Source organism: Rhea americana, unplaced genomic scaffold, assembly GCF_003343005.1.
Source record: "Rhea americana isolate MKP2758 unplaced genomic scaffold, rheAme1 scaffold_28, whole genome shotgun sequence".
Classification (NCBI taxonomy): Eukaryota; Metazoa; Chordata; class Aves; order Rheiformes; family Rheidae; genus Rhea; species Rhea americana.
The window spans coordinates 655,425-679,252 of NW_028186401.1; the positions used below are offsets into that span (position 1 = coordinate 655,425).

Genomic DNA, 23,828 nt, shown 5'->3' on the forward strand with positions numbered 1-23,828 from the left:
AATGCAGAGATAAAATAAGAAAACCTCAAGCTTAATGGTTTTGCCAGTAATAAAAATACATCACAGAACAAAAGGCTGCAGAGTTTTTTATATCTTGTATTCAGTACACTGGATTGAAAAGGAATTGGCAGAAGCGTATTTTTAAAGTCCACACCTTACTTGTAGTTTCTTATTTTTGCATGGGAGGAGTGCCTTTGTGGCTGTGCAAGTCAGCAAGCAGCAAGAACGGTGGCTTGTATGGGAAAAGACTAGCATTAATTGCTCTTATCAGAGGATTTATTTTTACAATAGCCTTTTAATTTAAGCTGCCCCACTATAGTTCAGTGCACTCTGTAGCAATGCCTGTTTTAGTTCGGGAAGCCGCACAGGTCCTGGGTGGGGAGCCACTGCCATTCCACCACTGCTTTTTGACGTTGGTGAAGAAAGAGCCATTAAATTACACAAATGGAAAGCTCCTTCGGGCTGTTCTGCACCGGTGGGACTTGTTTGAATCCTTATAAATACATTGAACTGACATTGGCACTTTAAGTAAAGCCTTTCATCTCCTTTCTATATAATGAGTATATCCTTGGCCACAGCTAGTAATCTGCTTCTTCAGCTCATCCATCCCTTCCCCCCCGTCCAGAACCTGCTGCTTCTCATTTATCGAGGCTCRTCTCATGTCTGCTGAGCTTCCCCAGGTCGCGGTGCAGCTCCAGCGTCGTGCACTGTTGGCAGATCTTGCAAGAGAAAAAAAAATGTACAGAAGGCTCTTTTTCTCYGAACAAAAATCAGGCTGCATTTTAATAACAGCTGAGTTTGGTATGTTGCACAGAATAAGATTCTCACTGTGTACTTTCATCTATCTGCTGGAAAAACCTGGAGTTTTTTTTTCCTTATTCTCTTGCTTCAGACGTGGGAACATAGCACCTTTCTAGCATTAGTGGGACATTGTGGGCACGGGGGGGGGGGACTGAAAGCCTGAGTCAGCGTCCCCTATCCACTACTTTTCTAAAATCAAATTAGATTTTTTTTTTTTTTTGGGTAGCAGGGACAAAACTCATGGAATACAGCTGTACTGTACAATGAAGTGCCTTTCTGGGATCTCTGGACTGCCTGCTGCACTCCACCCAGGGTAATAGTCTAAGCAAAGCAAAATGCTACTCAATCCCAAATCACTTTTTGTGCCCACAGCTTAACTTGCAGTTCCTCCTCTTAAATACTTACCCGTTGTGGCTGAGGCTTGGAACGCTTCAAATTGGTGTCATTACCGAAGCTGAATAAAATGTGCAATTGGACTTCCCAGCGCCTGGAGAATTACTGTGTCCTTGCAGGTTCGTGGCAGTCACCTGGCCACGTTGATGGGGAGACTGCGGCTGCCTTTGGCCCCTTCTTGGCAGCGTTGAGCTAACTGGCCTCGCGGGATGGTTTTTCCACGAGGTGCGGCGTCCGGCAGTGCCCGGGCTGGCCGGCGCTGTGCCGTTGCTCGCTGGGAAGCGGGCTGCTCGCGGCTGGCGCTGCCACGCTGTGCAGCACGGGGAGGGAGACTGCAGCAGCTGGGACGCGTCAGGGCAYGGCAGCGCTGACAGCGCAACACTAAAGGCACTTTTTCTGCACAAAGTAGAAGAGATTGGACAAGCAGGCTGTGCTTTCACTTTAGATTAGTATTTTGTAGAGCACTTCCTTATGGCCCATCCTGGACTTAACTAATCTGATCTTGTGTGTATCCCAGACTTCAGTGTTTCACCCAGAAATCCCTATATTAACACAACAATTCTAGCCTAATCTAATTTTGCTCAGGAGAGACAAAAGAGATGCTAATTCCCAAGGTCTCTCCACAAACAAATGATTGATCAGGTGCAGGGCACTTAAGTGTTCCTAAGAGAGCAGCATGTCCCACGTTGCAATGGTGGAGGACTCTGGGGAGAGGATTTATTCTCCCATCTGTCCTGGGGTATGAATCATTCCTGACCCTAGGTCTGGTGACAAACTGTGACCTTCAGCATGACAAACTAGTCAGACCTCTTAGAAGAAAAGGATTGTATGTTACAGTCAGATTACAATCAGACTTGGCCTGGTGCAAAATGCTGAGCAATGTTTTGGAGCAAAGCACCCATGTCCCTCAGATCCCTCTCCAGCACCAATATCTTTAGCCATAACAAATACATTTAACAACAGCAAATCTTCCCTGGTCCTGGCAGCCAACTGCTGAAGCTCTGAAATAAAAGATATGGCTATAAGGGTTTATTAACACAGGGCTGCAAGTGGTAGGAACATGTTGAGGGAGATAAAGGCAATTGCGTGAAGTAATGAGCTAAGTGGAGCATTTGCAGGTTCCCGTCTAGACAGGAGGATCACAGCTAAGCAGCCGGGATGCTCAATGTGCAGAGGCCATGGGAACTCCCCACAACTTTATTTAAAATATGTTTTCTAAAAAATGTTTTCAGTCTGGAGTCATTTTGACGCCTGGAGARTTGGACGGTTGTGTATTATGTTGCCCACTGTGTCCATCTTGGTGAAACTGTGCGAGTTTAGCCTCTGTGGCAGGGAGGTGCCTCAACTTTCAGTTCTTGGATCTTATTACACCGTTAAATCAGTAATGAAACCCCATTTGCGTAGCGTCGGATACTGGCTATCTACACCGAGCGTTCAGATTGCGGCTTGGTTGTCAGTTCAAGAAAACAAGGAGACTGAGCATCTTGTGCTTCATGTCGTAAGGCTGCTTCATCAACCTCCATGCTGTTTCACTTCTAGGGCGGCTTTTCTTCTTAAACTAGCCCCTTTTCAAATAAAGAAAGTGAAGCAAATCACAGTGATCTTGGCTGCAACCCTCTCTTTCCCATTCCTGTGCTTTTTAAGACTACCTACCATCTGTAGGTAGTCTGCTTCATCATACAACTTGCTACAGTAGCCAATGGATGTGATGACAATTTTTTGTGAGCCAGGCACTGAAGTCATACTGGTCTTGCAGGTTTTCATAGCTTCAAGCCCCTTGGATGGTAGAAACTGCTGTGGTGTCTGGCCAAAATCTGTGGGGCTCCTCCTTCTCCTTGGGGGGAAGGAACTAAAAATCTCAATGGACAGAAGATCCTGCAGTTCAATGGGGTCTCTGTTTAAGCCACTGATCTGGAAGTGGAAATTCTGTCTTCCCAGTTATTTTAGAAGAGTCGTTCTTGCAGGATGAGGTTGCCAAATGTTTGAGCACTTTAATTATCATGCTGTAATTCCATCTGCCACTTTAATGAAGAGGATGTCTTGAGATACGATCTGCTTTCTTCCTCCTTTTGCATATCATGGACTGAACACAAACGTTTGCATTCTTGGCCTTCTTGATTTTTAGTTTTTTTCTCTTAAAACCAGAAGAGAGACTGTGTGACAGTACAGTAAGTCATGATTCCCGTCAGGGTAGAATTTGCACAGCTGCCAAAATGAGGTTCGGGTATTTTACTAGGTGATACAAAATAAATGTTTAATTCATACTGCATAGCACTTTAAATAAATATCACTTGGTCACCATCTAATGAGGATATGTTTGACCATTGACACCTCATATTCTGGATGTAGTTTCCCTAGGTAGTTTATATAGCAGTCTGTACATTTTTAGAAAAAATAACCTTCAAAATACAATTCATTCAATCTTCTCTAAAATAAATGTTCAGTTTAATGTCAAGTTTTAAATCCTAGCTTTAAGTTGCTGCTAGAAGGCGGCCTCCAGGATTAAAACTGGTTTTATACAGCAATAAATTGCAATTTCATATACTAGATGGCTGCGACATTTAGCTGCTGTGTACTCTTAACTTAAAACCTTGATGTTCCCCCTCCTTTTTCCTTTGTTGACGTACTATCTCTTGATTCACGGCATCCTATGCTGCACGGCATCCGCCTGCATTCACGCTCCCCAGAGGCTTATCCCATGCTTAAGCAGGGGAAGGAGTTATTTAACTTTCTGATTGCAGAAAGGAAACAAGTTTAGTCAGCCATTAATGTTTCCCTCAGTAAACAGACTACTGTATCTCCCTCCTTGTTGTCTAATAACTAGCTCCATTTCTTGGACGAGCCAACATGAGAGCAAAGAAGAAAATGATTGTGAATATTGAAACTGCTGCAGAAAGGCTCCAACTGCTTCTTCTTGTAACAAGTGTGAGGGCAAAGCAGAGCAGAGGGAAAATGTGACCGCAGCCACTGTAAATATGGATTTGTGCAGAGCAAGTCGCTCCCAGTGAAGCGTGGTATTTGTTACAGGTGTGAGGAGTGCCTTTCGCTCTGTCGGCAGGTGTTCCTAGTTTTGCTTCCCCCTTTGCTTGAGAATGAAAGCTCTGTAGTCCTGAGCAACCTTAGGCTCGCCTGGTACACCGCTTGCTTAGGCATGGCCACTTACTGAGACATTATCAAGTTGATACTGTGCCTTCTCTTTCTGAGAAAATAAGGGAAGAAATTAAGCTAAAAAGAAGGGAAGAGGTAGCTCTGGGGCAGCCGTGAGTGCGCTCCATAGGGCTGCGAGCTCCCACATTTCTATGGGCTCTCCCATTTTAGTCTGCAGTGGGACCCACGCGGTGCTCGTGACTACTTGGCTATTTCAGTTTCTCTAAGGAGGCTTCTGCCTGTGTGATTACGTAGCTCTTTCTCCCAAATCCTGCGCTGTCGGCCACCTCCTAGATTGCATTTCTGAAAGGGYTGAAGCTGTTTAGCTTGTTCTTGCGTGGACGGCTTTCCCCATCCTGCTGAGGGAACCTGCTCAGGAAGCTTGTGAGCACCGCTCCCCCCTCTTCAGTTGCTGTTGTTTCTAATGCTGCAGCAGTGCCAGGACTTAAACATCAGGGAAACCAGAATGTTTGCACTGTGAGCTAATCTACTCTTTAAAGATGTTAGATAATGTAATAAAATAGCTCAGTGGTGCATTGCAATTACCTTTTGCATTTCGTCATGCTCCTAAAATTTTTGTCTTCTGAAACAGGAACTATATTTTTAGTACAGTGCAATCAAAAATGTCTGGCCAAGAACCTGATATAGAACCTAGGAAAATGGAAATATTCCTTTAAATGTCTTCCAGAGCTGTGGTTTCCTCTGAGTATTAAACTCCATTTGTTACGTCCTGATTACATACTTTGGTCTGGGTTATATATGGCTTGGATTTATAATTCTTGCTATGGACAGTTTGATCTCCTCCTTGTTTTTTTTAATAACAAAAAAACGTAGTTTAAACTTTCAGTTTAGCATGATGTAAACTTTATTATTTAATGGGCAAGAGAATAAAGATTACATTCTTTTGTTTGCCACTGAGGCTTACAGATTATTGTTTTTTTCTTCATGGTTATGACCAAAAGATTCATGCCATTAAAGCCCTAACCATTATGTCAGTGCAATGGTTTCTCTAACTTGCAAGTGAGAAAAGAAACCTAATACAGAGCCAGCTAGTTCACCRGCGCAGTGGATATGACTTTCCCTGGTCCAGAGATTAAAGGCCAGCTGCTATGAGCAGAGTGCAGCAGTGAKATGGATTGGGGCAGTGTTTTATGAACCTGCATCTTGGCGAGTTCACACAGGGCTATTTGTGTCTTTTTGCAGCACTCAAGGCACAAATTATTGGCAGTGGCTCCAAGTATTCTGATAAACTACCTGCTGTTCTTTTTCTCTGCCCTTCTCAAGTCTTCAGTATCCCTCTTTCCCTGTAAAGAAATTTCCAGCCTGGTGTTTATCACGTTCAGAGAACCTGCTCTCTGCAGTGGTCYCTGTGCAGAGCTGCGGGGTGGTCCCCTGCAGCTCATGAAGATCCAGCTATCTCCATGCACGAGGAACCTGCTGGTTCATGAACCACCACAAACTTCATCCGGGGCCTGTCTAGTTTTTCTGCTCTATGACATAAAGCAAAGCTGGAGCCGAACAGACCAGCTCAGTAAAAAGAGACGCCCTTTCAAGATACCTTCTCGTCCCGGCTAGTCCCAGGAGGGAGTTGTCTGAAGGGTGAAGATCAGAAGGGTGTTTAGGATTGGTTCTTTTATTTAATGATGTGTGTTTTTTAGATGWTGTGGATTTTTTAACAGTTTCGTTAAATGTAACCTCTCCATTTTTGTCAGTCAGGTGATTTCTTTGCTGCTTGTAGTGGACAGAAGGGCTGTGGCACAGAAAAAATCTACGGGATGTCCTGGAGGCTGAGATATCAGGGCAAGGGGCACTTGCCTTGACCTACTTCCAGACTCGCCACAAGTAACACACTCTATGTGCTAGGATTAAATCAGTTAAATTAGGGATCGCAAAATCTATCCAACTCATCCTTGCTGCCAGAATGGTGCTTGGAATAAAAGGAAGGCAGCAGCAGGTAGTCGTGGGAACGACGAGTCTTCAGAGTTTGGCCACATCACTTTAATTCCAGCTGTAAAACACCCTCCTTAGAAATCCTCCAACTGTGAAATCTCAAAGCTCAAAGTAGGTGCTACCTTTTGTTGAAAATCAACATAAAGCAGTGAGCAGTGCAACATGTTATGTAAATCAAATGTGCCTGTTGGACTCCTCCCTCATCATAAGTAAGGCAAAGAAGTATCGTACYCGAGTCAGTGGATTTAGAGGAGTTTGTACGTGGTATCTTTTAATGTGCTTCAAATTAGTTTTGGTGCTTTATTTCCTAGGCTTCGTTAAGCTATGATCTGACCATATTGTGGTAGTAAACTCCTAGCAATTTACTGAGTACTAGTTTTAATATCCGGATATAGTTTTCTTCAATATCCTGCAATGCATTTTTCAGTGCTTTTCTGGATAATGCTAATGCTAAACAGTCTGTGATGCACCAGGCCCCCAAGCTACATCCCTAGGTTAGCATAATGCTTTCCATCTTTCATCTTTGCGCAGCAGACTGCTGTTTGTTTTGCAGTGGGTTTTAGGACATACAGTACCAGAAAAGAGCATCTTGCTTAGAGAGCGTTTGGAGAAGATACAGTGATACTGCCAGCTTGCCTCAATTAGTCCATCGTCGTGCCTCCTCCCTTCCCCGCTGTCTTTGACCATCCTTTTATCCTCTCTCTTTCTGTCTGCGGGAAATGTCAGGACAGCACACTAGACAAACGTCGCCCTGAGACACAGGCTCRTTACTCACTAGTGAATGTTGAAGCAGCTCTGGCCCAGGTGTAGATTTACCTTCTCGAAACAGAAAAATCCTTTGGATGTATTACCATTGCCTTAAAAAGAAAAAAGAAAACTCTCCCCTCAGGCGTCTGACAATAGGCCAGACCTCAGAGGACGACTGAAGAAAGCGAGACAGGTTTCTAACATCTGTTATGGGTGGTGGATTTTATTTGACTTCGGCGTTCTCATCAAGGCGAAGCACAGGCWGCAGAGGCAAGGTTTGAGGCCAAGCACGGTATGGCACCCTGTCCGATGGCTTGCTGGCTGTTTGATGAAARGCAATGATTGACCAAACAACCATGAAGCAAGGCGTGAAAGTGCTGTGGTTTGTTCACGGTTCTTTGTGCAGGCTTTAAGGATTGGCATCTCAAATTAGGTTGTTGCTAAAGGATATGTCTTTGCTGTCTTTGACGGGGATGAGATTGTTCCTCCCACTCTGAGCTGTCTGGATGCCTCTAGGCCCTGCCAGTTGAACTGTATTTAATYGTACTGATATTTTAAGATGCAAATACCCTGTCACTGCCTACCTTGCTTTCTTACATAAGGTTTCTGCCCCCACAGCTGAGTCAGCAACGTGGATACGTGTGTCTGTGCCATGAGCTGAGCCTATTTGCAACAGCTCGCTCTCAGCASTGGGTTAGAAGCACTTCTATTTGCTCTCCCTGGGTTCATGTCTGAGCCTTTACTAGCTGCAGCTTAAAACTACACTCTGCTCGGTAACAACTTGCAGCTCAGATGATACAAGTCTATCATCTCACAAGAGCAGTGAAGCAAACGTAGCAGAAAGAAGCGCTGTGTGTCCCACTGAAAGCCCTATTGAAGGACGCAAGTGGCCGTGACACAGTGGGACAGCTGAGGAGCGTGGTCCCCGGCCGTCCACCCTGCCCCTCCTGGACCCAGGGCCGGTTGGCTGCTGAACCGTGGCGATTCATCGTGCCCTGAGGAAACGAGTACCGTCTCAGTGCAGCTTTCAACTGTCAGGCTGTAAATTGTCTTGGTTCAGGAGCAACTTCAAAGCAGCCCTGCCTTCCGGCAGCAAGGAGAAGTCTCTTTGGCAGACCGTAGAAGTCATTTGCTATTCATGAGTCAGTCCCAAATCCCTGAAATGTCCTTGATCCACAACTAAAAATGGGTCACCAGAAGACAAGGCATCGCTGTCTGGTGAGCGAGGCTACGAACTCCAACAGCCTTCTCCATCTGTTGGCAAAAGCTGTTTCTGCTTTCTCGGTGATGGCTTTTCAGCTCGCTCTCCCATTTCGCCCGTTGTCTTCAGCCGCATCAGACACCCCTAAAGCTTCCCGAGCAATGAGACTTTGTGAGGCAGCGGCCAAACCAGCTCAGATGATCTCTMTGTTTCCCTGCACCTTCCGTTTCCCCTGTCTCCCTGATGAGCAAAAGGTGCGACGGGATACGAGAAAGCCACAAATGCAGATGTCAACATTTCTCCAAGCAGCAGATCCAGAGGGCCTGTCAGCTTCAAGGGTGAGGGAAGGGACAGAAAGCGGTAGCCGGGGGCGAGAGCGGGCCCCTGGGGTGCTGGCGGCCCGCGGAGCGGGGAGGCGGGGAGCTGCCGTGGCTGCGTGCAGCCCTGGAGCTCCCGAAGCCTCGTGCGCGCAGGCAGGCTGCGAGCAGCGGCATGGCCTGTGCTCCAGGTCGGGAGCAGAGCGGGGAGGAAAACGCTGGGAAGCGACCACAAGCTCTTCGTGAGTGTGGAGCTAAGGCTCGGAGGAGGCTGGGGGTGTCGGGCACGTGGCAGATCTTGTCCTTCACAGCGTTGCTGAACATTTCAGGCAGTCTCGTTCTTCTTTCTTTCCACTTTTAACAGTGGCTAATGCGTTTTCATTCGGCATAACTGGGTTTATCGGTGTCCGCACCTCCCGCTTTAATTTAGGGCATTACAAAAGCAGCAGTTGAATAATCTCTTGTCAAAGCTAAATTATAGGTGTCATACATCAGCGAAGACTAAACACACCAGCTCAGAGGTGAGCCCGGTGGTTTCGCAGACTGTGTGTAATGCAAGAGGCACTCACTCGCAGCGCGCGGCAGAGTTGCGCTGTTTGTTACTTTTCCAAACTGTGCCAGACAGCAAACTTCCAGAAAACCTCAGACCATATACAGTTAGCCAGCAACACTATGCGAAATCTTTAACCATATTTGAACTAACGGGCTGACTTGGATACCGCAAGGAGGGAAATGCCAGTCTGCCTGACAGCTCGTTTTAATAATGAGAAAGTTGTTCCACTGACAGGAGCACAATAAAAGCGGTGGCTGCGCGCAGCGGTGGTGCCTTCCCTGCAGCTTGGAGCGCCCATGAACCTGGGGCGGGAGAGATCTGGACCCAGACCTGGGCACCTGTGGCCATGCTTTTCCCTTCTCCCGTGGGCTGGAAAGTGCTCCCACCCCCAGCAATTTTGACTCCTGCAAATCCTATTGAAGTGARGCTAGGGGTTGTCTCAATAGAGATATTTTCTCCTAAGATGTAGCTTATTTAAAATATATGTTTCCTTGCACTTCAGACCAGCAAGCAATAAAAACAGGCAAACTTTGGAGTTAGAGGTAATCACATGTGTTTTATGGGGCTTTTGACGTATAGGGCATGCAAGTCAAGTCCTTGAGAGATCATCAGCCCTCTGCATGGACGGGCTTCCCCTGCTCGTCCCCTCCTTGACTCACTAGCCCTGTCTTCCGTGCCGAGCTGCGGCGTTGCGTGTATTTTAGGTGGCAGAACTCTTCAAGGCACAGACCTTGTCGTCTCACGGCTTTGGCAGCACCACGTCTAAGCTGGGCCGATTCTGTAGTTTCCAGTGATGAAACAAAAGGCAGATTTTGCTTTTAAATTCAGCACAGACTAGCGGGCAGGCTTAAAAGTAGTGGTGCGAGCGCAAGACGAACGCTTTCGCAATCGAGGCGTCTCGCTGTGGAAGCTGCGTCGGCAGGAGCCGCGTCGCCGCGCCGTGCTCTCGACCGTCGCCGCCGCGCGGCCCCCGCGCCAGCGCTCRGCTGCAGCCTTCCCAGGGCTCGGCTGCAACGTGTGCCTTCTCCACARAAAGCAAGGGCTTGTGGCTTCGTTTCCCTCCCCTGCTCTGAGCAATTAGTAAACAATGCTTTTGGCAAAAAATACGCGTGTGTCGGAAACTCACGCTTTGGAACAAGGCAGGGACGAGTCGCGGGGCTGTCGTCCCACGCTGCTCCCCGTGGCGGATTTAGTCCAGTCCCTCGCAGACATGCTTCGAGCCAGCACCGGAATCGGTGGCCCTGGCTGAAAACCAAGATTGACTGAACATGAAGAACCAATTGGAGTAAACAGGCTGTTAAAAGGGGATGAACCAAATTATTGGTTTAACAAATGTTCAGCCTATACTGGGCAGCGGCACTGTGATATTTGGTAAGGAAGGGTATAGCTTGTTCTTTCCTACCGCTCCAAAAAACCCACAACCCAGTGTTCTTCTAAATTCAGTTTTAACTGTAGGAGAAGCAGCCAGAGCATCGCGGAGCGAGTTCCCACTTCATTTATCGMTGCCTCGGAGGGGCATCCTTCTGCCATCAGCCCCCGGCAGGAAACCAAAGGCTGCTGCGTGCCGCCCGGTCCCCTCCTCTTCGGAGCAGGCAGGCCGCTCAGGCGGAGCCGGCCCAGGTGGCCAACAAAGGCCGGCAGCCGTGCCGTGCCGTGCCGTGCCGTGCCGTGCCGAGCGGAGGGAGATCATATTCCCGCCTGGAACCGTTTCTGCTTTTGGGGGCTGATGTATATATAATTCATTGCTGGCCCTGGTGCGTTACGCGCAGCCGCGGCGGGTCCTTCTGAGCTCGCTGAGCCCTCGGTGCAGCTGGGGAGCAGGGACACYGGGAGCGGCGAGCAGCCCTTGCGCCGAGCTGAATTGTTAACCGGAGCAGGACTGCCTGTGAGCTGGGCGGACTTTTCAGCTCATCTATACCGGTCTCCCCGTCACTGAAAAATGGCTGCAAGAGCAGAGCTGCTGCGTGCCCTTTTCGTTAAAGGGTTGTGGGTATGAAACGACCACATGTGTGCGGGGGTCTTTAGCGTAACTCTGAAAAAACCCTGCAGTGTTTCAGTGCCGTATTGGGGCACTTGTTGGACTCTAAGCTTGGAGGACGGAGCGTTACCTGCAGAGCTGTGTCATCTGGTTAGCATGACAGCGATGCAGCTGTCACCTTTTCTCTGTCGTAAATAGGCAACGCTGGTAGAAGGTGCACGGAGCTGAGCGTCGATGCAGCATGTCCACACTAACAGGTCTCGGCRGATGTGAGCCTGCTTCGCCTCGGCTACCCTCACGCAGGAGCTGCACAGGGAAGCGGTGCGGGTGCTCCCGTGCTGGTAGGACGATTAGCTGCCTGGGCCTTAATGAAGGCTCGTCCCGTTGGCCTGGTGTGGCACGGGGCGCCATCAGGCTCAAAGCGATGTGCCTGCCCGGTGTACCGTGTGCTCTGGACCTCTGCTAGCCTGGGCCTCTGCACTTCCCTTGTCTCAGGCTGTGGCCCTGCCCGCTCCCTCCCACGGGTTCACGTTGAGAGAGGCCAAGTGGATGGAATGAGCCCGTTTCCAGAGTTTATTTAAATGCTGTTTTGTTTTGTGTGTTAGACATCCCTGCCAGCATAAGATGGTGTGCAGCTGCCATTTCCTAGGGACAGGTCACCACTGATTTGGAAGCGGCTACRGTTTCAGGAGTGTGCCCTGAACAACGACCCTTTCTACAGCTGCTCTTCTGGCAACGGCGCAACAGAGCAGCATCCATGAGAACTGCTGTTGTGGCAGCTGTGAAAGGGGCTTGCTAGCAGAGAAATGAGAAATCTAATATATTCCTAGTTTTCTGTCAATTTTGATTAGCTGCTACTGATGCTACAGGTAGAGAAGTGATTTTTTCCATTAGGTTGTAGGAAAGCATGGTGCAGACATTTCAAAATGCAGCTATGAAAGATGCTTTATCACTCCGAGACTATTACTGGCACTGTAAGTTTACTGAAGGGGATGTAGTTTTGACATGCAAGCAGTTTGGCAGTTGACTTTTCTTGGTGATTTTATTCAGCATTTCTGGTTCCCCCCTCACCCCTTGCCAAAAGATCTGTGCCTGCCACCGGTCTTCACAAGGGATCAGAARTAGTGGGCATGGATGGCTGCCATAAAAAAGGAAGCCATATCTGTTCTCATCTAAAACAGTATTTAAGCTGGAAGCACCAAAAGGTAAGTCTTGACAATTAGTCTATTTTTAAAAATATCCCCCTCCTTTTTACAGCCAGGGAAGAACTGCAGCTGTCACAAGGCCAAATCTTTGCTTAATTAAATTCACAGCAACCTTCTGTGAAGGCTCAGAGAGATTTAGAGCCTTGCAGTAATGTGACTACGTTGATACTGTCCTTCAGCATGGACCTGTTTCCATGACGTTTCCTCCATGCTGCCTGGGTGCTGCGTGTCTGCCCTGGCACTGGTGTCCCCCCCCCCCCGGCATGGCAAGCTGTGCTGAGGCAACCCCTGGTGCGGGCAAGGCTGGAGGGGTTCGGTCCTGCAGCCAGATCTGTAGGGATCGATCCCTCTCCCAGGGTTCTCACAGACTCTGGTGTTAGCAAAGATGCAAAGACTTGGTCTGATGCTTGCTGTGATGTCCTTGCTCTTCCTGTGTAGGTCTGAYAGAGAAGCTACACTGCTCCCGCTTGATTTCTGACACCAAAATGCCGTTGTGATGRGCACGGGTGTTGAGGTTGCAGCTGAAGCTTCCCCATTCAGAGAGTTTGTCCTCCCCATGTCTAGCAGCAGAGGTCCTGTGGTGGTGCTTCTCGGTAGTCGTGCTTGTGCGCCAAGTGTTTGGGAGCCAGAAAGGGTTACTGTCCAGCGTGGCTCCAAACTCTCAGGCCGCTGGATGTGGAAATTAGCTCCCAAACAGGAATCTTTGAATTCCATGAWTAAAAATATTTCTAAAAGATTACATTATTGCCTCTTTAAAACACATGGTGGAAAATCACGCGGCAATCCAGAAGAGGTCTTCTCTTCTGTAGTCTCTGTGCGGAAGAAGCTACATTCCTCTAACTCTATTGTTAGCATCCAGAAAAAATTTGCCAGGGTGTCAGAGGCTTTCTGCTCCTCATCTCCMAGAACTGCCCTCCAAGGGTCATGTGCAGCTCCTCTGAAATCTTAATGCTTTGCATGAAAAAGAACAGATACAGCCTTCCAAGGCTGCAGCTATTTCTTGCATAGCCCTGCTGAAAGTCATAATGAAAACCAAGTTTTTCTTGTATTCTGCCTGTACTGCAAAGTCTAAAAGTATGGAGTTGACAACAAGGAGAAGAAATCTCGAGACACTGTGTATTCAGTGGCAAAAAGTAATTTGGCATCATGTCCAAGTCTGACCTTTAAATGAACAAATCCGCAGCGAGTTGCTTTATTCCTCTGTTCGTTTGGATCTGTGAAGGAGGCAGTCCCTCTCGGCTGCAGAGGGAGCGCYGAATCGTTTGCCCTGTAGGTCAGAGCCTGAATTTGAGCAAGGGAGAGCCATGTGTACAACCAGGGCTCATCATCTGGAAATTACACTAGAAACAAATTTTGAACACACTTTCTCAAGCAATGGTGATGATATTTAGTCACTAGCACCTTGAATTAGCATCTGCTTCTTTAACAGCCATAGGATAGACCCTTTGTTAATATTCAGTGTTGTTTTCTTTTTCTTTTTCTTTTTCTTTTTCTTTTTCTTTTTCTTTTTCTTTTTCTTTTTCTTTTTCTTTTTCTTTTTCTTTTTCTTTTTCTTTTTCTTTTTCTTTTTCTTTTTCTTTTTCTTTTTCTTTTTCTTTTAAATCAGAACCTTTTGGAAGCATAGCTTTCAATTGCAGCCAAATCCCCTAAGGTTTGCACAATTGAATCTAAGTATCTGAAAATGGCACGCTTGTTTTAATCTGGTTACTCCTGAGGTACAAAATGCTTTTGGATTATGTTCTCATTTATGCTTTAAAAACATATATCTGTATCTCTAGAGAAACAGTCATTTGCTCTGTGGAATGAATGATGGAGTCTGCGTTTGTGTATCTGATATGCCCAAGGAGAAGGATGTTAATCCAAATGGGCAACGGGCTCTTCAGAGAGTTGCATGTGATTGCACTAGTCTTTCCCCTTTACACAGCTGGCCTGATTCAACAYGTTTCCCTAATCCAAAATATGGGAGACCTGAGGGGAATCCCATGGGATTCCTTGCTCCCCGGTTAAGAGGAACRGGAACTGGATCCTTGCTTAGGCCAGGAGGAAAAAACTCAGTTTAATGCAGGGCCAAAAAGAGGGAAGTTCTCTGCTTCTTAGCCAGAAGATCTCAATTCGTTTTGAGGTCCCACGGACTGTTCCCAGTGTAGGTCCCTGGTAACGAGACCTTAAAATGAGGGTTGGAGGCGAGGTGCCAGTTTTGGGGACAGATATATTTTGCAGGTTCTCTCTTACTGTTGCCAAGCTGGGAATTTGTTAAAGGCTATTTGGTTTGAGAGGCTGTCAGTGAATAGGTACTTTTTGAGCTTTCCTACTTGCTTAAATGAGAAGGGGTTAGGAGAAGGACAGTTGTTTAATTAAACAGTTACATGGGATTGTTAATAAAAGATTAGACTACAGCAGTAACTCTGCTAGTTCTCCGATCCTTTAGAAATTCAGTGACCCTGGGTTTGCTGTACTCGAAACTTGTCTTAGATCTTGGCTTCCTTTCTTGCGTACTTTGGAGCGAGGAGAGCAGTACACAAGGCACTGCGAGGCTCTCTTAAACGAAACAGRCCCGGTTTCACTTAGTATCATGTAAGAGGAGGCAACCCTGTTGACAAAATAAACTTCTTGCTTAAGAGCATATTTCGAATTATTTTACTAGGAGGTCACATCTGCGTCCCGAGCAGGCTGCTGTGGAAATGTTGGGTACCAGCCGCTTGGCATGTCCAGCTGATTTTCTTGCCCCTCTTGGTTTATAAAACAAGGCAGACGGGGACCAGTGATACCTCATTAAATGTGCATGAGAGAAGTAACTTGACGAAGGGATCGCAGCGTTTAATTGTGCTCGGGCATCGGAGCCCCAGTGCTTCGCATGTCGCCTCGGAGGGAAGGCTGCTCTCCCACTGCTGAGTGATATTTCCTGCGTCCTTTCCTGGAACGGCAATTGGAGAGGCTACAGGGATGAGAAAGTGGCCAAGTTCACTGGAAATGAGTGTTTATCCAGTACTTCCGCATGTTTGTCTCCGCCGTAATAACTCTGCCCACGAGTCGCTTTGGCCCTGTCGGTGCTTAGCCGTGGGATCGCGCAGAGAGCATCAGGATTTGAAACGGAAAGTTCATCACAAATAAGAGTACTTAACGCTCAGATTTGTGTCTGGAAAGGTCGCTGCAGTCTCCACCACAGCCAAATCAGGAATGGGCGAACGCTCACCCCTCCTTTCAGTTTGGTCCACACGTCCAGCGTTGCATCAAGGTGGAGGGGCAGACAGCCCCCAATCTGTGTTGGCTGATGGCTTCACAGAGGCAAAGTCTCATTAGTGCAGCTCCTCGGGCGGCTCGGGATCCGGGTGCAAGGCGCCTTGCCTTGCCCTTGGGCCCCCCAAGGGACGCTCCCAGCAGCAGTACGGGTGCAGCCGCGCGCCTGGACGGCGCGGCGAGGAGGGGCCCGGGGCGAGCGGCGCTGGCCAAGGGCAGTCGCGGACCTCCTCGCCRTGGGGCAGGACAACAGCCCCCCGCCAGCTGTGCAGAGCAGCCCGCTCCCAAGTGAGCTAGGTGACCGGAGCCGTTCTTCTAGCTTTTTATTAGGTTGCCTTTGTGTTTAAAGTACATGTTGGGCATTTAGATGCCTGCCGTGCGGCATGTCTTGCCCACACTTGCTTTCCGTGAGCCTTGTGGAGCTGCGTTTTCTGGGCTGTGCCAGTACAATCTGGAGCTGTGAGAGAAAGCCCTCGGGGGCTGATCTGTGGCTGCAGGCCAGCTTCTGCATAAACTGGTCTTATTTTTTAAGTCCATTTTCTCCAGTACACTTTTTTTGGCCTGCAAAAGACTTCTTCATTTAAAGAGTAGAACATAACACTCTCTCTTTCAGTTGGTCTTCTGGACACGAGCCAGTAGTGCCCACAACAGCTGTACCACAGTTTAAACATTCAGTCTCTAATGGTTTGGGGAACATTAGGGTTTTTAAGGCTTCGACAGGTCTAGAGTAAATAGTGGTCAATAAAGAGTAGCTCTTCTTTGTAGCCCTGCACACTCAGCGCTCCGCGCTAGAATAAAGCATGCTTAGAATATAATCGGTGCAAAATTAATATCCATGAAAGGCTCTTTTTTTAAAGAATCCCGGAGAAAGCTGTCTGTCTAAAAGCAGAGCTTGCAGACGTGTTCACCTAGCAAGAACCTGGTACTGGAGTCCTGTGGAGGTTTGCACGTAACGCCTGTTCGAGACGTGTGCGTTCTGCACTTGGGTCACTCCGGAGCGTGTGTTTAACGGCTGCTACGTGGGAGGAACAAACAAATAACACGTATTAGTTCATCTGCCACTTTCTGCCCCCCTGCCCAGCTCTATTAGTGATGGACACAAAAGGTACTGGTGCTTTTGCTTCTTCCCTGGGGTTCTCCAGTATTGTGCGGAGTCAAACGCCTGCGCGTGCTCCCAGGGGATACTTAAGCCAGCGCCGGGCACCCAACCGAGGTGGGTGCTGCTGGCAGTGAGGGACCCACTGGCCCTCGCGGGAAGGAGAGCGCGGGGCCCTCGCGGCGCTCAGGGCCGCGACCACGGCTGCAGGCTCCTCTGCCCTTAACGGGTAATTTTGGGGGGGCCTGCTGACCACTTAGACCTCAGTCGCAGCACCTCACGCACCCGTGCAGTAAGTCTGTAAGTYGCTACGCTCTCTGCAGGTGGTAAAATAACCCCGGCTAAAGCTCTGCCGCACGGTGAATACTGAAGTGTGATGTACACCGGTGCTTAAGTGGAGAAGGAGGCCCGCAGGGCACCGGCGCTCTCCACCGCTACGACTGCTTGCTACACGCGAGGAGACAAGAGCGGCGGAGGCAGGAGAGGGGGAGACTTCTTAGGAAAAATAATGGAAGTGCCAGCCTCGCGAGGCATCCTTCTGAAAAACCAGGATTATGTAAAAGTCTGGCTGCGGCGGTGCTTCTTATTAATTGACTGTAGCGTTGACTGGAGCAAATGGTTTGTTGCAGTCGTCGCCTTTTTTGGCTGGCGCAAGGTGACTGTTAATAGGTTTTTCTGTTTTAAATTGCTTTGGGTTGAAGCACCAGTAAAGTCTGGCTGAGATATTTATTTTCAGTTCAGTTCTCTAAGTCAGCCAGTTTTTGGAAAAGGAAAGAAGAATTATTAAAAGCTCCGCAGTTAGCCTGCGCTGTTATCAGGTTATTCCTACAGAGCAAACCATTTAAAATACTTGTGTTTTAATTTTATTTAGGAGGGTTTGTTAGGGGTTCATACCTTCACTTGCTTTCGGAAATTTCATAACATTTTCCTACTCATCGGTATCCTATTAAATCTTTGTTGTGTAACCTAAAAGCTTTGCTGCTTCTCATGGTTTCTTCTTGTAGCTAATTCAGAATGCCCTGGAAGGGAATTTTGGAATAAAAAGCATTCAGGCTGCATGGTCTTGATTTTGTTTTCTTATAAATTCAAAACAAGGCTTGAAATTAAGTCCCATTGTCAGTTTTCCTTTAAATAATAATTCCCTGATGAAGTGTTTTTAAAGAACATTTATCTAACGTCACAGCGTTCTTTGGAAAGCTTGTGCCCACGGTTGGGTTGCAGTTAAAATGTTGATGTCCGTAGCTTGTTACTGAACGCGTTGTTACTCTGTGCACTTCATACTCCTAGTGCTATAAATCTGAGTGACAGAAGATAGATCAGCGGAGGCCGCTTGGAGTAAAAACACACGTGTGGGTTCTGCTGCGCGTGGCTGGTCCTGTTTGAGGTCACCACCATCCTTGAGCCCAGAACAGAAACAGCGAGGTTCAAAGTGGACCGGAAAACCCCGGTGGCGTTATTAGTGGAGGAAACAACATATGGTCAGGAGTGAAATGGGAAGAGCGGGCTGGGGCGGGCGGGAGAGCGCGCGCCCGGGAAGACGCGGGGTTCGTTCGGTTTGGGTAGCTCCGCTGCACGTGGGATTAGACCAACTAACCCCTACCCGTAGCACGCGTCTCAGGCTTGCTTAACTGCTAACGTGATACGCGGCGTGACAGCTGGCTCGTGTGTGATGTGCCAAGAGGCCGTAGCCAAGGCGTTCTCCCTTGGCCACGTTACTGGATGGTATCTAACAAGAGACGGGCTCTGGCCTGAATTGCTTTCAGACACAAGAGGCGGTGCGAGCACCTAAGGGGAGCGYGGCGAAGAAGGGGAACGTGGGCAGGACCGGGGAGAAGGGGGGTTGTGGCGACCCATGAAAGCGTGTGCTGGCTTTCCGAGCCCAGCTGAGCTTCCGTCCTCCTCTGAAGCTCATTGCGTGCGTCCGCATTAAAATCCACGTGAGCAATTCCCAGCGTGTGGGGGTTGCTCCCGTGCTGTCCGCGGCGATGTGCTGCGCTTCAGCTTTTAGTATGTGCACATCTGGTTCGTTACGATAGCGGCAATTAAATCCAGGTGTAAGTTTATCCCCTGGATTCAATGTCTGTCGACAATAATGGGAAAAATGCAACCGGAGGCCTAATAAAGCAGGGCTTCTGCTGGCTCTGCGCAGCTGGCAGCGGCGGCCCTCGCGCCGAGCGTGCCTCCCCTGCGCCTGTGTGATGGGCGTCTTTGGGCCCCATTTGAGTGTCACTCTCYCCTGTGTTGTGGATTTTAGCTCTTTTTGCTAATTTTTAAATTTTTTTCAGTGCATAGCTTATTGATGGCATTACCTATAGCAATTTCCRTGGCCAGTAACGTAGACTGGATCCTAGGGGAAATGCAGCAGTAGTGTCTGCTGTTCTGGCAGGTTGATGGCAGTTGTATTTTGACGTAGAATCAGCCTGCAATCTTTTAAAATGTCCCTGCTCTCGGGGCTGGCATGTAACTTTGGACTTGGGATCTTTTTTTTTTCCCCCCAGCGAATTTCCTAAATTACCATCCTGGCTTGCACATATCTTTCATTGTATCAGCTAYGGAAAACTGTAAAGCTGGTTTGCCTGCTTTGCTTAAGTTGTGGCTTTCCACAAGGCTTCTGAATCTAATCTTAGCTTGCTGTCTTCTTGTTCTGAAATAATAGCATAAATTCATCCTTCCYGTGGAAATGGCTATCATACATATTTATACTGTATTACCTAGCGTGTGGAACTGCTGCTAGGAATTTCACATCCATTTTACTTTCTGTTGACATTTCTAAAACTGACAGGGGAACTGTGGCATTTTTTTAATCATTTTTGTAATGCAATACTTTTTGGAGAGCAAATTTAGCATGTTGGCTAAAACACTCCTCAGACTACACCTTTCATGTCCAAATGCTATAGGTTTAATGCCTGGATATCATTTGGGTTTTAACAGAAAAGGGGGTCACTGTACTTTTTTACCATGTATATAGTATTCTTATTACTAAGGCCCAGGGGAAGCAGGAGAATACTAAGAGCTTTGTAATGAAAATTTCATGTATTTTCTTTTTCCTGGTGGTGCTGTGTTCTTGTGAAAAAACAACGAGCTTATGATCTATCTGCCGCTCGGTTATTTGCACGACGGTGATGTCTCCGGAATGGGCTGTAATAATCCGTGGTAGATGTTTCCTTCACCAGTTTACATTGACTAATCCTCTTAGTTTCCCTGAGTGGCAGCTGGTACTGCTACAACCTGGGCCCGAGCCCGAGCCCGGCTTTATTCAGAGGCCACCTGGCCATGCCAGCAAGGGGTGGGGGTGGGGGGCACTGGGGGCTAACTTTCACAACTGCAGCACTGCTGAAACCGCAGCCCTGCAGAGATGCTAACGTCTCCTTTCTCTCTTCTAGATGCAGCAGCTGTTTTACGAAAATTACGAACAGAACAAAAAAGGCTATATCAGAGACCTTAGGAATAGCAAAATACACAGAGCTATAACGTTGCATCCTAATAAGAACCCACCGTACCAGTACAGACTTCACAGCTACATGCTGAGTCGTAAAATAGCAGAGCTTCGCCACCGGACTGTACAGCTGCACAGAGAAATTGTCCTGATGAGCAAATACAGCAATACGGAAATCCACAAGGACGACCTCCAGCTGGGAATGCCGCCGTCCTTCATGAGATTCCAGCCACGGCATCGAGAGGAGATTTTGGAGTGGGAGTTTCTAACGGGGAAGTATTTGTATTCTGGGGCCGACGGACAGCCCCCTCGGAGAGGAATGGACTCTTCGCAGCGTGAAGCACTGGATGACATTGTTATGCAGGTCATGGAAATGATCAACGCGAATGCTAAGACCCGGGGGAGGATCATAGATTTCAAGGAAATACAGTATGGCTATCGCAGAGTGAATCCTATGTATGGAGCGGAGTACGTTCTTGATCTATTGCTTCTGTACAAAAAGCATAAGGGAAAGAAGATGACTGTCCCTGTCAGGAGGCACGCGTACTTGCAGCAGACCTTCAGCAAGATCCAGTTTATGGAACATGAAGAGATGGATGCCAAGGAGCTGGCCAGCAAAATTAACCAGGATTCTGGATCTTTGTCGTTCCTCTCCAATTCACTGAAGATGTTTGTTCCGTTCCAGCTCACCGGGTCAAAAGTAGAGAGGAAGGAACTCAAAGACAAGAAGATCAACATCCTAATTCCTCTCTCTGGCCGCTTTGACATGTTTGCAAGGTTCATGGGGAATTTTGAGAAAACGTGCCTCATTCCAAATCAGAACGTCAAGCTGGTTGTGCTGCTTTTCAATTCCGATTCGAACCCGGACAAAGCAAAGCAGATTGAGCTGATGAGAGATTACCGTTCCAAATACCCCAAGGCTGACATGCAGATCTTACCAGTGTCTGGGGAGTTTTCAAGGGCACTGGCTCTGGAAGTTGGATCTTCTCAGTTTCAAAATGAGTCTTTACTCTTCTTCTGTGATGTTGACTTAGTGTTTACCACAGAATTTCTCCAGCGGTGTAGAGCCAATACGGTTTTGGGTCAACAAGTATACTTTCCAGTTATTTTTAGCCAGTACGATCCAAAGATTGTTTATAGTGGAAAAGTTCCGAGTGACAATCATTTTGCCTTCACCCAGAAAACAGGTTTCTGGAGGAACTATGGCTTTGGTATTACCTGTATATACAAAGGCGATCTTCTTCGAGCAGGTGGCTTTGATGTCTCCATCCAAGGTTGGGGCCTTGAAGACGTAGACCTATTTAACAAAGTAATACAAGCTGGCTTAAAAACTTTCCGAAGCCAAGAAATTGGAGTAGTCCATGTACATCATCCTGTTTTTTGTGACCCTAATCTTGATCCAAAACAATATAAAATGTGCTTGGGGTCCAAAGCTTCAACTTATGGGTCCACACAACAGCTGGCTGAACTATGGTTTGAAAAAAATGACCCAAGTTTTGGGAAAAGCAGCAATACTAATGGCTCAGTGAGGACAGCCTAATGTCCAGCTATGCTGGAAAAGACTTTTTTTTTAATTATCTAATTTATTTTTGGGAAAATGTTTTTTGATAGCTCACTTTTAAAAGACCACACAGGATATATTTTAGAAATCATCGTTGTTTTCTTACAAAGAGCTCATTTTGAGAGGAACAAGGCTATTGAGTTTTTGTTGTTGTGTTTTGGTTTTAAACAAAACTGTGATCAATATTTGCCTTCAAACAGAAATTTGTTTAAGAATGATCTGACAGATCTGCAGAAGTCTGACTTGAATTAGAATTTCCTTATGAACAAAAGATTGTTTTCTACCTTTTCCGTTGCTGTCTTCGTTGCTAGGATTCTGTAAATTGGGACGTGAATGTTTGAGCAAAGTGACAAAACACTGTATCAAAATGCTTTGTTGTGACTGCTACGTTACAAAGAGTCTTCTTAGAAATAACATCGTTATTTTTAAAAATTGTATTAGAACAAAACAAGTCAGCGTGGCAATGGTAAGGGTCTTTTAGCTGCAGGAATTTTTMAAGTGGCTAATTATTTCAATTAAAAATACACTTCTACTTCTTGTGGCTGGGCAACTTTAAGGGAGGGGAGAAAGTAAGCACAACCTGCTATCAGATAACTCCTTGTAGAAACGTTTGTCTTTTATATTTGGTCCATATATGGATCTAACGTTTTAGGAATCCATGATGGATTCTGTGTATTATTCTAAACCTCTGTCCTAGCTGGAGCTGAGGCTACGTGGTAAAGAAAAATTAAAAGTGTAATGAGTAAAGGAGAGGATGGGAAATGAGAATCTCTTGCAGCAGAGCAGCAGGACACAGTGGAAAATTAGACATCCCTAGTAAAAACTTTGAAAATCTTATATATAAAAAAAGTGGTGTACTGCATCTGATTACATTGATTTTGTTCAGTTACATGATGTTAATGGGAACAATTATTACATTATTTGATGACTAGTTTTGTTTTTTTTTCTGTATCTGATTGATAGACCTTTAATTTATTTAATATCCATTGTTTTAGGTTCTTGACCTTTCCTTGAATATCTGTTAGTCATTTTAATATTTTATATATATATATGTGTGTGTGTGTGTAAATATATATATATATATATATATATATATGTATATGTGTATATATATATATATGTGTATATATATATATATGGAATGTATTGCATCTTCTCACTGTTAAGATAGTGTACATCATACGTGCAGTAAATGATCTCCAAAGATTACTTTCTAAAGTATTTTTTCATGAATCTTTTTTTTTTCTCAAATTTCCTTAAGATTTTCCGGAATGACTTAAGCTTAGGAATTTTTTTTGATCCTGTAAGAGGAACTGGGAATGGGGAGGCTGAAAACAAGCGAAGTACGATCCCCGTGAATTCACACCTAGCAAGGTTAAAGAAAATACACAAAACAAAAAGTGCCTTAAAGCCAGCTAAAGGGAACCCTTTCCAGTGAGACTTCAACAGCGAATGAGAATTGTCATTGAAGCAGATAATGTATTGGGACCTACCTACCTACCTGTAAATATCTTGCCCAGCAGGAAAAAAAATAAAAACCAGCGACCAGTATATTTTTCTATTGCATCCTCCAGCGCCATTTCGTCTCGTGGCTCTCGGTTCTGCTTTACCTACTCTTTGGGAGGTGGAGAAGAGTGGAAGAAAGGCTAAAACCCAGCGCTTAGGTTGCTGCTGTGTTTGAGGGGATCTTGCGGAGTAATCGCTATTCCAGTAGAAAAGAAAAAGAAATAATCAGTGTTTACACATGTATGGACTATGAACTGCAACTAGAGTAGATTCAATGTCTTTCTTACAATGATGTTCATCGTTTTTTGGTGACAGTCCCAAGGATGTAGGTACTTGGATGGATACAGTGCATGATTTTTTTTAAAAAAAGATTTGCTTCTAAGATGCAATAAAGTTTTTTTTTTTTTATTTGCAATCCGAGCTCCTCGTGTCGTCCGCCTCGGTCCGTGCCTTTCGACGCGGCGCAGGCGGGAAGCTGCGACGCGTTTGGGGAAGGGGGCTGGAGCGAGGCGAGAGGCGACGTCTCTCCCGGGGGCCTCGAGCCACGTCCGCGTTGTGCTTCGGCCTGGGGCAAACGGCTCGCGAGCCCCCGCGGGCGGCGCAAGGGGCAGCTCACGGGGGGGCTGCGGCGGGAAGCAGCTGAAACCRCCCAAACCCATCTGAATTTACCACGTAGTTTATGTAGGTGCAGCTTAAAAGC

At 46.8% G+C, this 23,828-nt stretch overlaps 1 protein-coding gene across 1 annotated transcript in view; it reads left to right on the forward strand.

Moving 5' to 3' along the window:
* Nucleotides 1–23,543, forward strand: part of CHSY1 (chondroitin sulfate synthase 1) — an 80,300-nt gene extending 56,757 nt beyond the window's left edge. Inside the window, exon 3 of the mRNA XM_085308591.1 lies at nt 20,009–23,543. Coding sequence (XP_085164717.1) covers nt 20,009–21,601 — 1,593 coding nt within the window. The 3' untranslated portion in view covers nt 21,602–23,543. The remainder of the gene's footprint in view (nt 1–20,008) is intronic.
* Nucleotides 23,544–23,828: the final 285 nt, after the last annotated feature.